Raw genomic sequence first — 14313 nt, 5'->3', positions numbered from 1 at the left:
TTGATGGTCAGTGCAGGGCTGATCCAGGAGAAGAACTTGGTACTGGGTCTCCCTGGTGTTTGACATCCATCTCTTCAGAGCATCTCAAAGGAGGGCTTCCACAGCATGGGGTGTTGTCAGGGCTAGTTCCTGGCTCAAAGTCAGCTTATTTGCCTCCTTTACCAGCAATGCTGTGGTGGCCACTGCCCGGAGGCACACTGGCCACCCTGCAGCCACAGGGTCTAGTCTCTTAGACAGATAGGCCACAGGTCTCTTCCAGGGACCTAGAGTCTGGGTGAGAACCCCTTTGGCAATGCCCCTTACCTCACTCACATAGAGGTGGGAGGGCTTCCTGACATCTGGCAAGGCTAGGGCAGGTGCTGAGACGAGAGCCTTCCTTAGCTTCTTAAAGGTCCGTTGCTCCACTTCGGTCCAGTTTAACGGCTGCACCTCCCCAGCAGTTGAGCACAGAAGTTCAGCAATCTCCTCGAACCCCAGTATCCACAGGCGGCAGTATCCAACTGCCCCTAAGAATTCCCGAACCCGAGCTGGAGTGGCAGTGGCTTGCAATTGGACTACTACAGGAGCTTGATGACTTGCTAACCCCGGGGGGGTTGTTTTCTGCCCAAACCATGAGAAAGAGACGTAATTTCCCCAAGTAAGCAGAGTCACATTGGCCCTTTCCCGCAAGAGATATTTATCTGAGAGAGGACAGGTTGGAAGAATGCGGCCAGGGGAGAATGGGTCCGGGCCTGGGTTCCTTGGGTCCACAGTCCTCTTTGATGTCCAAGGAAAAAGGCAGTTTGTCCAGTGGCTCCCTGGACCGATGTCTTCTTAGATGTTACGGGTCCCGTTGGCTCTGTCAAGACTGAATAGGCTGCTCCAGAACACACCAGGAAACTAACTTGGGGGTCCTATTTATCTTCCAGTGCCCCCACTTCCTACAATAGGCATACTAATTCCTTCCTAGTTTGCTGCCGGCCTTTTCTTTCCTTAAGCCCTGTTTCTCCTCTGGGGTGTCCCTACTGTTAACGACTTTCTGGGCTACCTCTACCAGCTGTGACCGATTCATTTCTTTAAATCCTTCTAATTGTTAGAGTTTCTTTTTCTAACTGCTGCCTTTTAAGCCCCACCCCCAAACCCCCAACAGAACACGGTGAAAAGTGTCCAAGGAGGCCTTGAGTCTCATTGGGGTGCAGGGAGACACAAGGAAGGACAGGGAAATTTCCTCCTCCTGCCTACTCAAAATAACCCCTCGGGGGATGGGAGGCAATTACAGCCCAGGTGAGCAGAGGGTGCGGGAGATGGGAGCCGGATAGGCGGAGGAGGGAAGCTCAGCGCAGGTCCCCAGGTGACCAGTGGAGGTGCTCCCACCACGGGGTGCTCCCACCAAGGAGCTTTTCTTTCTGTTCCCACTGGGAAAAAGTGCTTGCCTCCAGCCAGCAATGGTGGCATGGTGGGGGCCAGCAGCCCTTAGCTGGCCAGGGGAAATACGCCCGGCATGTTACAAAGCGCTCCTGTGGCAGTGGGTTGGGTACCAGGCCCCTGCCATCGTACTGGTCCCCTGTGACAGAGCAGCAATCAGGCCTCTCCCAAGGGAGTGCACTAGAAGGGGATTTCAGCCCCTCCTCTGCTAGCAGCAACCCTTTCAATACATTTGACCAGCTTCATTCCCGCCCACCTTTACAGATTAATTCAGCACAGGCAGGGGGAAAAGCCCATAAAATCTCTGCCCTGAGGAACTGTGAGCCCCACCCCTGAATGTCCCAATCAGACAAGAAAAGCCACAAATACCTTTTAAATCTACCCCAGAATTCCAAAATTTCAACCCAACACAGAAATATCACAGAACAAATCAAAGTCCCTAGTACACAAACATAGACAGAAATTTTTACTAGTTAGGCGGGCAGATTCCACCTCTAACAGAGAGCACGCGCGCCCTTGGGAAAGGGCATTTTGCTATCGGTGAGAGCATTCAGCCTGAAATCAAACATTTTTTTTCTCTCACAGACTTCCACACTTACATGAACAAATAATTATACCTAAGTAGACATACAAACATCAAATAAACATCTACACTTACACCCTTTCAGTGAACAAATACTTTTACAGTCTTGGGATCTTGAGCAGATAACAGGAACACTGCCCCAGTCCCCTGATGGGGGCCTGACAGGAACAGATGTGGGGGCCTTTGGCCGGGGGGTATAAAGTCTCCATTCTTCCCCCCTCGGCACTGCTAAGGGCAGGATCATTGGAGAGGTCTCTTCACCTAGGCAGGGCTGTGCTGAGCCATCTGGGGCAAAAGTGGTTTCCGCTTCCATTTTGGCTAAAAGGTCTCTGCCCATTAGAGGGACCAGGTCAACTGGCAAATACAGGAATTCATGAACCACCTGATGGCCGCCTAACTGACATCGGCGGGGGTGGCAGAACAGTCTGCAGCTGTGGTCCCGGTAGCTCCAATAATGGTGACTTCCTGTCCTGAGAGGGGAGCTACCTTCTGAGTAACTACCGAGTGCTCTGCCCCTATATCACCCATAAAGTTCACAGTCTGGCCATCGATTTTCATTTCGACCATCGGCTCGTGGGGGCCCAGTTGGAAAGAGCCCAGCCTGTCCTAGTTGGTATCAGCTGTTGCCAGTCCGAGGAGGTCTGCCTCAGGCGGCTCTGGCCAATAGCGGCCGGGTGGTTTGGATGGCCTCGCCAGCTTCTTCTGGCCTGCTCCTGCCCTGCCTGCCTCTCTTCACTTCTACTACTAACCCTTACTCTGTCCCTTCTTACACACGCAGAACCGGACCCAAGGCGGCAAGGTTTGAGCAATTTTAAAATTCCTTAACATATATTCTAAGACAGTCGAGTTTGAGTTTGAGAAGGAGCTATTACCCATGTTGCAGGGAGGGACCAGGTTGCCTCCTCCTTAAAAAATACCTGAATAAAAGAACTAATCAAAACAAGGCTTATTTTCTAACTACATTTGTCCTTGGGTGTGGACAGCAAATGACACTAATCAGATTGACATGATCTATTTAACCTTTGTTTAGGGAGGCAAATGCAAAGCATTTACTCCCAAGTGTCCTTGGTTTAGGGAAGATAGGATTTCTGCTCAGTTTCCCTATTTTACTTGTCCCAGCTTACTGGCCTATCATGCATTCAACTTTCTTTGAACATTTCTCTTTTCCTTCTCATCACATACAAAACCTTCACAAATTTCACACTTTCAAATTAGCCTTCAAACTTTCTTTCTATGTCCTTCAAAAATGCATAACCATGCCTCAAACCTTCCATTAAGTATTTCTCTTTATCTTCCTCCCATGGCACCAAAGCCATACTTTCCTGTTAGTTAGAACTCTTAACCTTAATTTTTAGGTGACATGTAAATAATTAACATTCCTCAGATTAGCAATACATTCATATTTTCTAAGAGACAAACAAATTTCACTAGCTAAACAATTTTAAACAACAAAGACACACATTTAAACAATAAAGACAGATAACATTCCCCATTAAAAACTTTGAATCACCACGGAAACTCAGGAGATGTTTAGAAGGTTTTCTTTCAAAGGAAACAAAACAAAACAGAAACAAACAGAAACACTTTTACACAGGTGCATGCCACATTTACACCACAAAATATCAATAAATCAGTTTCAATTGTGCCGAGATACAGAACAAGTCCCTGAACAGAGGCAGTAGAAAACTGCCTAGGAACGCTTCTCTTCTACCTTTTTTAAAAGATAGGCCAGATTCGAACCCTTAGCCAGTCCGAGTTTTGACTTCCCTCCTGGAAGTCCCAGAGACGGTGAATACCATCTAGAAGCCATTCCTCCAGATACAGGACAAGTCCCTTAGAGATCCTTGATAATCTAGATCAGTAATCCATTCACACAATCCCCCAAAAGTTAAAGAGGAAGGAAAGAACCATTCAATATCCTCCAAGAGAATTTCGGCGAAATGACAAAATCGACAGACTGAACACATTGGACTCACAAACAATAACCAGAACCAAAAAAGGCTAACAAATAAAACCAAAAAGACTCACAAACAAAGCCAAAAAAGGCTTACAAACAAATCCAAAACCAAAGCCAAAAAGGCTCACAAAAATCCAAAACCAAAAAGGCTAGCAAAGACAAAACAAACCAGACAAATGCAACCTAAGGTTGCCCAGACCAGGACCCCCAGACGCCGTCGCGTAGGGAGTTGGACTCCGAGGTTCCGCTGCGTCCAGCCCTCTTTTGAGTCCACCACCAGTGACCGGTCCCAGAATTCCAGAGCTTACCTCTAGAGGATTTTCCAGGTGACTCGATGAATTTTTTAGGGACGGGTGAACGTCCCCTGCCCGTTCGCTGGATCCGAAGGGAGTTCTCCGGGGCCCTGGAACTTCTCAGGGTGCGCACCCCCTAGAGATCCCTCAGCCTCCACGAACGGCTCAGGGGAGGTTTTGCCTCCCTTTGCGTCCAAAACAGCACCCCTAAGGGGCTGCATCTCACTGGAGCCTCCAAATGTTGTAATGTACCCCGCGAATCACAGAAGGACGCCTCAAGAAGTCGAATTAAAGAGTCACATTTATTGCAATCCGGGACTATGAGGGGACATTCCCAAATCTCATAGCAATAAGATGGTGGCAAAACCAGACTTATATAGGCAAAAATCACAAAGGTATTGATTACATCCCAGGGTTTGGAATGAGGCACCTGGCTCGCAAAAAAAGCAGATTACAGAAGCAGAATTAAGCATGTTAATTACAGTTTCGGGTCTCGGGGTCACTGAATTGACAGAAATACATTATCTAGAGCCTTTGGGTAACCTGGGTTAAACTTAGGCATGTTATCTAAATTATAGTTCTGGGTCTCTGGATCACTGAGTTGATAGAAACACATTATCTAGAGCCATTGAGGCAATTTAGAGTAATTGCACTGTCCTGGTCTTAGGACCACTGAGTCAACTGGAATGCACCACCTGTGGCCACTAAAACAATTTAGGGTAATTGTGCTGTCCTGTTTCCCAGGTACAGAAGAATGTGCTTCGATAACCAGTAAGATCACAATCAATGGGATGGTCATTCAATCAATAAGTCATTCAATCGAATGGGATGACTTATACAATTTAGAAAATCAAAGTAACCTGTCCATTGTTAAACAAAGCAAATAGGTACCATACTTCACTTTATTGATATTCACTATTTGATAAGACAGTGACATCATATTATCTTTTATTTCTTTAAGCATGATTTCCTTTAGCTTTTGAATATATTTATGATAGCTACTTTGAACTCTTTGTCTACTAAGTCTATCTGGGCCCTCTCAAAGCCGTTTCTGTTGCCTGCTTCCCCCCCCCCCCCCCCCCCCCTCGTGTATGGTCACATTTTCCTGTTTCTGTGTCTCATAATTTTTTTTATTGAAAACTAAAGATACTAACTAACATTAATTACTGAATGTTATTTAATTCTGGATCCTAATTCTCCTTCCTCCAGGACATGTTTCTGTTGCTGTTTACGTGTTTGTTTTTTAGTGAAGTCATCTTGCCTTCTTTACCTTGTGAAGCCTCTGATGCTGCTTCTCAGAGGGCACAGCCAGACTGAGCGCACTGGCATCCTGGGAAGACTGGTTCTAGCAGGGCTCTCCTGGTCTTTCCCTGATTCTCTGTCAAGCCTCTGCCTCTGTTGATATCACTTCCACCTTTTAGGTTCCACTAATTGTTGGCTGATTCGCCTATTGTTTTCAATAATGCCTCAGGATATAAATTGCTCTATAGTCTTACTAAGTTCAGGCCCCTTTGAAAGGTAATTTTTGAGGCCAGTCTTTAGCTGTCTTCTTAGCTGCTGTCTCCTTCCCTGGTTCTCTCTGGTAAACTAGCTGGTAAATAGTTTAATTTGTTGATCTCATGAAGTGACCAGTCTCCTCTTCACTCCTTATCACCACCATCTCCATTATTAGATGTGGGAAAAGAGCCTTATATTTAGCCACTCTTGGCCTGGATCAGAGCTTCTAAAACATGGATTTGGGGTGGAAGCATGGGATGAGAAATGCTGGCAACCTGCCTCCTCCCTGGGAGATACTGTAGCTCTCCACTGGGATCTCAGGGGAGAGAGAGCCTGTGTCCTCTGACCCACCCACCAAGAATGGTGCTTCTGTCCTACGGAGCTGGGGGCAGGGGAGATGGAGCAGCGTGTGCCTCAGATGTCACAGACTCTCACTCTTCTTACTGAAATTTCATGGATTGCCTTAAATAAATGCTTTTTTATTTGCTCTATGTTCTTAAGAAATTTTCAGAAATTAAAACAAAATTTTAAATAATATTCAGTAGTTATGGTTGTTTCAGTGGGGAGGGGGCCTACAGAGCCCTCATGCCACCATTCCAGTTTTTTCCTACTTATTATTTTAAGGATTCATAGCATCTGATTTATTCAAAATAATAGGGTCATAAGTGAATATACTATTTTCTGACTGCTTTGTTTACTTAATACATTGTGAACATCACTCTATTTCATTAAGTATTCATTCAGAATATAATTTCTGATGTCTCCTTAGAGTCTACTGTATAGATCAGTGATGGCGAACCTTTTGAGCTCGGCGTGTCAGCATTTTGAAAAACCCTAACTTAACTCTGGTGCCGTGTCACATGTAGAAATTTTTTGATATTTGCAACCATAGTAAAACAAAGACTTATATTTTTGATATTTATTTTATATATTTAAATGCCATTTAACAAAGAAAAATCAACCAAAAAAATGAGTTCGCATGTCACCTCTGACACGCGTGTCATAGGTTTGCCATCACTGGTATAGATGAACGACAACTTATTTATTTATTTATTTATTTATTTATTTTTAATCCTCACCCGAGGATATTTTTCCGTTGATTTTTAGAGAGAGTGGAAGAGAGAGGGAAAGACAGAGAGAAATATCGATGTGAGAGAAGCACATCAATTGGTTGCCTCTTGCACACACCCGGAACAGGGCATGAGCCGGGCCTGCAATCGAACCCAGGACCTTTCACTCCACAGGCCGACTTCCCACTGAGCCAAAATGGCTAGGGCTTAAATAATCTATTATCTAATTAATATTTTTTTTCAATGACCCACTATTAATAAACAGAACTCTACTGAATATCCTGGTAGCCAAAAATTACACATATGCTGAATTATATGTATTTTTAAATATGTTTTTTATTGATTTCAAAGAGAAAGGAAGAGGGAAAGAGGTAGAAATATCAATGATGAGAGAGAATAATCAATCAGCTGTCTCCTGCACACCCTTACTGGGGATCCAGCCCATAACCTGGGTATGTGCCCTGACTGGGGATTGAACCTTGACCTGGTTCATGGGTTGACACTCAACCACTGAGCCACACTGGCTGGGCTGCTTAATTATTTTCTTTGGAAAATTTTCAAAAAATGGGATATCTGAATAAAAGGTAGGCATACATTTTTAGGACTTCTAATACAATGCCCCCTTGTAGAAAATTTGTGCCAATCAGCACTCCCACCAGCAGTGTATGAGAGTTCATCTCTAAAGGTTGAGACTACTTGGGAAAAGTTTCAGATTATCATATTGTTGAAGAAAAAAAATCTTAGCACTTTCATTTGAAAAGAGAACTGGGCTGAAAAGACAACAGCACAAGGTGGCTTTGTCCCTCCCCACTGTGGTTTCCTGCAGCCTAGTGAGACGAGTGGACCGCATGGAGCACTCCATCGGCAGCATTGTGTCCAAGATTGATGCTGTGATAGTGAAGCTGGAGATCATGGAGCGGGCCAAACTGAAGAGAAGGGAAGTGCTGGGAAGGCTGCTGGACGGAGTGGCTGAGGTAAGTCTGATGCGTACAACATTAGGGTAGTTGTAATATGTAACCCTTTTAATCAGAGAGGTTTCTTGGTCTCCATACTGCAGATCAATGCATATCAAATGATAATCTAGCGGTGTTACTTTCTTAATACTCCACACACTGATGGTCCTGCCATCACATCAGTGGATAGTAAAATTAAGCAAAAGAGAATCATTGATCAGCTGCTTCACGCACACCTCACACTAGGGATTGAGCTCACAAACCAGGCGTGTGCCCTGACAGGGAATCGAACCTTGACATCCTGATTCATAGGTCGACACTCAACCACTGAGCCAAGCCGGTCAGGCTGTAAATATACTTTTATTGATTTCAGAGAGAAAGGGAGAAGGAGGGGGGCGGGGGGACATCAATGATGAGAGAAACAACAATCGGCTGCCTCCTGCAGGTCCCCCAATGGGATTCAAGCCCACAAACCAGGCATGTGCCCTGACCGGGAATTGAACTGTGGCCTCCTGGTTCATAGGTCAACGCTCAACCATTGAGCCACACCAAACCAAAGAATTTATATGCATAGCCCATGGACATGGGCAATAGGGTAGTGAAGACCTGAGGTGGGGGTGGGGCAGGGGGGAGGATAGGAGACAGGAGTGGGGAAAGGGGGGAAAATAAGAGATATCTGTAATACTATCAACAATAAAAAATAAAAAACAAAACAAAAAACTTTAGAATAAGACAAAGCAATTTGGTGGTTTCCTTCCCAATATAGATTTGCTTATTACAAAAGCTTTGGAAATTACAGAAAAGCAGAAGGAAGATTGAAAGGATGATCATTAAAAAATAAATTAAGCAAAGAAGTTACTGTAGTTAACTAAGAATTGTTATTATGTTTTAAATCTCTAGACATACCTAATTATAAACAGATTACTTGATCACCAAATTTCCTAAGGCAATTTCTATGTACAAGAATACCCATCAGTTGCTCTGGCTGTTGTGGCTCAGTTGGCTGGAGCATCATCCTATGCACCAAAAGGTTGCGGGTCTGATACCTAGTTGGGCAGGTAAGGAAGACAACCAATCAATGTTTCTCTCTCCCTCTCTCTCTTCCTTCTCCTCTCTCTAAAAAGCAATTTAAAAACATATCCTCAGGTAAGGATGAGAGAGAGAGAGAGAGAGAGAGAGAGAGAATATGCATCCCTAACTTCCTGGTTTCTTTTTTCTTTATTAGGATGAAAGACTGGGTCGCGAGAGTGAAATCCACAGGGAACAGATGGAACGGCTAGTGCGTGAAGAGTTGGAACGCTGGGAATCCGATGATGCAGCTTCCCAAATAAGTCATGGTTTAGGCACCCCTGTGGGACTAAATGGTCAGCCTCACCCCAGAAGCTCCCGCCCTTCTTCCTCTCAGTCTACAGAAGGAATGGAAGGCGCAGGTGGGAACGGAAGTTCCAATATGCACGTGTAGGATATGTGTTAGCAAATGTGTTTCTAATAGGTGAGAAGGTGGCTTCCTGAATCGCCATTGCAAGGTTATTACAGTAAGTCCTCACTTAACGTCATGGATAGGTTTTTGGAACTGTGGTGAAACGAAATATAATGAAACCAATTTTGCCATAGGCTAATTGACATAAGCAAGAGTTATGTTCCCACAGCATAAACATTAATAATAAAATGACTTTATTCCAGGACCTGCTGTATTTATATGCCCTGACCAGCACATGATGTTGGTCATTGTGATCAATTGTTAATTCTTCTGCACTTTAATTTATTTCAAATCAACTTTGCCCATGGATCAAAGAAGATTTTTTTTTTACTCATTTAAGTAATTAAGTGTAAATATTGAGTACATTAAAAAAAATCTCTGTAAAGTATAAGAAGTGGTGTTCTCACTTGGTACCACGACTGAGTCTTCTCAGTTGACAATGAAGTTGCCTTTTAAGCTAGAAGAGAACTGTTTAAAGGCTTCTGAGTTTTATTTTCAATCACAAAAATCAGTATTGTCATTTTAGCCCAGTGTGTGAAGGGAAAGTAGGGGCATTCCTTTCCACTCAAGCTTGGCTCATGAGCTTAACATATGGTTTTTTTTGGCGTTTTTTTTTTGTTGTTGTTTTTTAGAAAGGAGCCTTTTATTTCAACTACCTTCCTGGGGTAAACTTTTCTAAAGGACAAGCTGGAAAAGAACTCCAAACCATAGAATGGGTATTTAGTGGTTATGCTAGAATATGTATGAGTGGTTCAGATAAATGTTGAATGCTGTCCTTTTTTTGTTCTTTTATCATATCTAATGTCTGTGGGAATAACTGTTTTACTTAATTTTTACACTATTTTTCTCTCATTTAAAATGAGCTGCATGAAACCCCAAAGATCAACTATGAGTTAAAATGTCTTCTCGGACTTTAATATAGGAGAATTGGAAGGAGCCTTATCACTAAGTTCAACTGTTTCTAATAATTTAGTATAAAGATTTACTATATATTCTCTTTTCCATACGGCTCAACTTATTTGCAACTGAATGTAATGTCGCAACTAATCTAGAAAGAGCCACTTATTAAATTGATTAGTTAATACTGAAATTTGTAGTAAATATGTTCATTTAAAAACAAAATTTTAAGGGAGTGGTGAAATTCATATAAAAATATTATAAAACTAAAGTGTACATTGTATACTATTTTAAGAATACAGAACTCAAATGCTCTTGACCTGTATTTCAACCCTAGGATGTATACTCTACATGGAGCTCAATTTTATGAAATGGAGTTTTTGGTATTGAAAGTTCATTCATTAACAGAAGGTGTCAGCCAAAGTTTGAGTTTGCAGCAGTTTGGGGTTTTTTTGTTTTTGTTTTTTGTTTTTGTTTTTTTGTAATATGTTTATATTGATTTCAGAGAGGAAAGAAGAAGGAGAGAGAGATAAAAACATCAATGATGAGAGAGAATCATTGATTGGCTGCTTCCTGCACGTCCCCTACTGGGGATCGAGCCTGTAACCCTGGGCATGTGCCCTTGACTAGAATCAAACCCGGGACCCTTCAGTCCGCAGGCTGATGCTCTATCCACTGAGCCAAACCAACTAGGGCTTGTTTGTTTTTTCATTAAAAGAGCGTCTTACCAAATTAATGGGGAGAAATCTATTTCTCAATGAAAAAATAAAAACCTTATTTTTCAAAAGTCTTGAGTAAGATAACCTTTTGAGAGCTAATGGGACAAGCAGGAGAGAATACAGTGCTGGTGAAAAACTTACTTGGAGAACAGAAGAGAAGCCTGTTTTTTAATTCAGTATTTTAATTCCCATGCTGTTCAATTAATTAGTAGAATGTGTCGGTCAAATCTTGGATGAAATCATTAGCAAACAAACCTTTCTAAGCTGGCTGCCATAGAGGTGATACACACTGGGTTTCTTTAACAGTTATTTCCCATGGCTTCATCTTCATCTTTATTTCAGTATACTACACCAAGTCCTTTATTACTAGGTACTAAAGTTTGTGTTCCAGGGATAGTGAGTGTATGTATTTATGTATGTGTACCATGTTGTTACATGTAAACAAACTTCAATTTGAAGTGCAGCCATTATGTGGTATCCATGTGTATTGACCACGTGCCATATATGAATTATGGTCACTAGAGAGTCTTTTATGATACTTATTGTTATACTGTTTTTCATTTCACCTGTAAAATTCTGCAAAATTCTTTCTTATTACCCCTAAGTTACATATTTTTTTCTTACTTAGTCATGGAGAATTCCCTCCTCATCCCTCTCCTACCTTCCCTTTATATTAATATTATTAAAAAGATGTTACTTATGCAGGTGTCTGTTAACAATTGAGAATTTCATTAATGTGTAATACTGAGCACTTTACTTCCTAATAAAGACTTGATATAAAAGCAGATGTAAGAGTTGTCTGTTTCCTAAGTAGAAGCAGTTTTGGGTAATTTGCCTTGTGTCACGAGGTTAATAGTAAAGGCTTAGACTTTGACAAAAGCATCTTCTCTTTTCATGTCTAACAACATGATCGACAACTACTTCCTCTTTAGTATATACCTCTAATAGGTTAATATGATGGTTGTGTAGTATTTCCTAGTGTGCAGCCACCATATTTTACTTTTGCATGCCTATAGTGAAGGGTTGGCTCTACTATTTCTACTTCAAAATCTCTGTACATAATTCTCTTATTGACTTTTCATGACTTCTCAGTGGGTAACAGGAGTTGGAGTCCTGGGTCCCAGGTATACAAATATTTAATTTTACCTGGAGCAGATGGCACTCCAGAATGATAGCACCAGTCTACCATTCCACTACATGCACGAGTACCACTTTTGTCCATACCCTCACAAGCATTGGTGCCACCCAGCTTCCTAGTCTTTGTAAATGGAATGGTGTTAAAGTGAGGTCTCATTTTGTTTTGCCTTTATCTGATTCCTAATTAATAAGTTTAAACATCCTCTTATAGTTATTCAACATTTTTGTTTCTCTTTTTGTAAATTTTCTAATAAACACTTTAAAACCTTACACTGTGATCTAATGGGAAACAAGTATGTTTTCATTCATTGCCTATTTTTCCACTGGGTCAAGGTCTTTTTTGTTGATTGGCAAAATTTCCTCCTATGGTTTAAGTATTAATCCCTTGTCAGTTGTGGATTTCATTAATATCTCTCATCCAACTGATAACTTTGTCTGTGTTGCCTAGTTTTCTTATATAGTAAAATCAATTTAGTTTTATTGAGTTTGAGAGTGTTACAGAGACCTTTGCAAGATCACAAACTTTTATTTATTAAATTTACAGTCTGATCTTTCACATCTAATACATTTTATGAGTAACTTTGAATAAGGTTCATCAGTATTTTTCTCCTTATAATGAACCAGTTTTATCAATACTGGTTCTATGTGTCTATTTTTTAAGTTTTTAGTCTGCTATACTGATTTCTGGATGTTCCTGCATAACAATTTGTATTGTCATTGTATGGGTTGTTTTTCATATGTGGTCTCCTCATAGGCCTTTTTTATTTTTTTTTGTAAAATTGACTAAGCTGTTTTTGGGGAACCTTTATTATTCTATATGGATCTGTTAGAATAAATTTGAGGAGTTCCTGGGAGTGGGGGAGGGTGGAGAAAAAAGTCCCACTGAAATTTAATTGGAATTGCATTGAATTTATTGATTAGTTTGTGGAGAACTGACATTTTACAATATCAGAAACATGACTCTCCATTTATTCAGAACTTCCTTAATATCCTTTAAGTGTTTCTTGAAATTTCATAAAGGTCTTATATATTCTTTAATAAGGCTTTATTGCTACTATGCACAGAACCTTTTTTCTATTATATTTTCTAGTTGGTTATTGCTGATCTAGAGGAAAATTACTAAGTTTTACCAATTCATTTTATATATCACATACTTTGCTAGCTCTAATAGAGTCTGCATTGACTGGTTTTCTATGTAGAAGGCCAGATCATTTGTAAATAAGGACAGTATCATGTGGGACAGTAGCAGTGATAGTAGATATGTTGGTCTTGTTTCTGGTCTTAATGGAAATGTGTTTCAGTTTGTGTTCCTTTACAAGCAAAACCAAGAACTTGAGTCCAGGTAGTTTGTTTGGGAGGTGATACCAGGAATCTGGAATAGGAAACAGAGAGCCAGGAAAGGAAGAAATGCCAATACTCAGGTGTGTGACTGAAGTTGCCCTGCAAGTGACAGGAGTTCAATTCTACCTCTGACAACACTGTGCAATGCCTCCCATAATCCCCTGTCTGAAGAGCATAAAGCTGGGCATTTATTTGTCTGTTGGCCCCAATCCCTAATCCCCTGAGGTATTAACACCTGCATTTTCAAGCTATGCTTGCCCTCAGCCAAGCAGGTTCTTTGTTTTGGAGGTGGCCTTACAGCAGAAAAGCGAAGGGATTCCTGTTGCTTGACGTAAGCTGCTATCAACAGGATCTGAGCTCACATGGAACTTGACCACAGCTGCAATTGAAGTCAGAGGTGCAGAAGAGATATGACACAAAGCACCAAAAGCATCTGCTTTATCCACCCACTCATGCCCACATTAAGTCTGCTCTGGACTTTCTGAGTTGAGGGAAGCCAGCTATAATCTCTAGAAAACAGATCACAGGATGGTTAGTGGAACCAGTTAGTCCCATCGCCACTGCTGTCACAAGACCTTAATTATGTCACATCTTTCCTCTACTGGCCTTTCCAGAGCTCCCTCACTCTTGGCCAGTGCTTCCGCTATATAAAGCTGCTCGCCTGGTGTAATAACCCACATCTTCTTTGCAGAGGACTCAAAGTCCTTTGTCCTTTTCCAGGCTGTGGTTGCTTGGATTGCCTATTTACTGTAAACACGGGACATAGAAACCCCAAGGTACCTCTGTGAATTTGTCCCTTCTGTAATAGTCAAATCTAGCCTCTCCTGACAGCAATGACCAATGCAATAACTGATTTCTCTGGCTGCTGTCCCACCACTACGTGGATCTCAAAGTGACTAAGTGGCAGACAGCATCTGGTTGAGTAGAACCCGTACAGAGGAATCTCAGTAAGTTCTACTAACCCAGTGGTCAGCAAACTGCG

The 14313-nt window shown here is 41.8% G+C and overlaps 1 protein-coding gene across 1 annotated transcript in view; it reads left to right on the top strand.

The window, feature by feature from the left end:
• The window catches only part of PKD2 (polycystin 2, transient receptor potential cation channel), a 68885-nt gene extending 57247 nt beyond the window's left edge, over window positions 1-11638 (top strand). The window contains exons 14-15 of the mRNA XM_070393017.1: window positions 7631-7778; window positions 8983-11638. Coding sequence (XP_070249118.1) covers window positions 7631-7778; window positions 8983-9219 — 385 coding nt within the window. The 3' untranslated portion in view covers window positions 9220-11638. The remainder of the gene's footprint in view (window positions 1-7630; window positions 7779-8982) is intronic.
• The last annotated feature ends 2675 nt before the right edge of the window (window positions 11639-14313 follow it).

Source organism: Myotis yumanensis, unplaced genomic scaffold (genome assembly GCF_028538775.1).
Source record: "Myotis yumanensis isolate MYYU_CA2020_CCGP unplaced genomic scaffold, mMyoYum1.0.hap1 SCAF_1, whole genome shotgun sequence".
Lineage (NCBI taxonomy): Eukaryota > Metazoa > Chordata > Mammalia > Chiroptera > Vespertilionidae > Myotis > Myotis yumanensis.
Note: the sequence above shows the minus strand (reverse complement) of the source record. Positions and strands in the feature narration are given on the sequence as shown.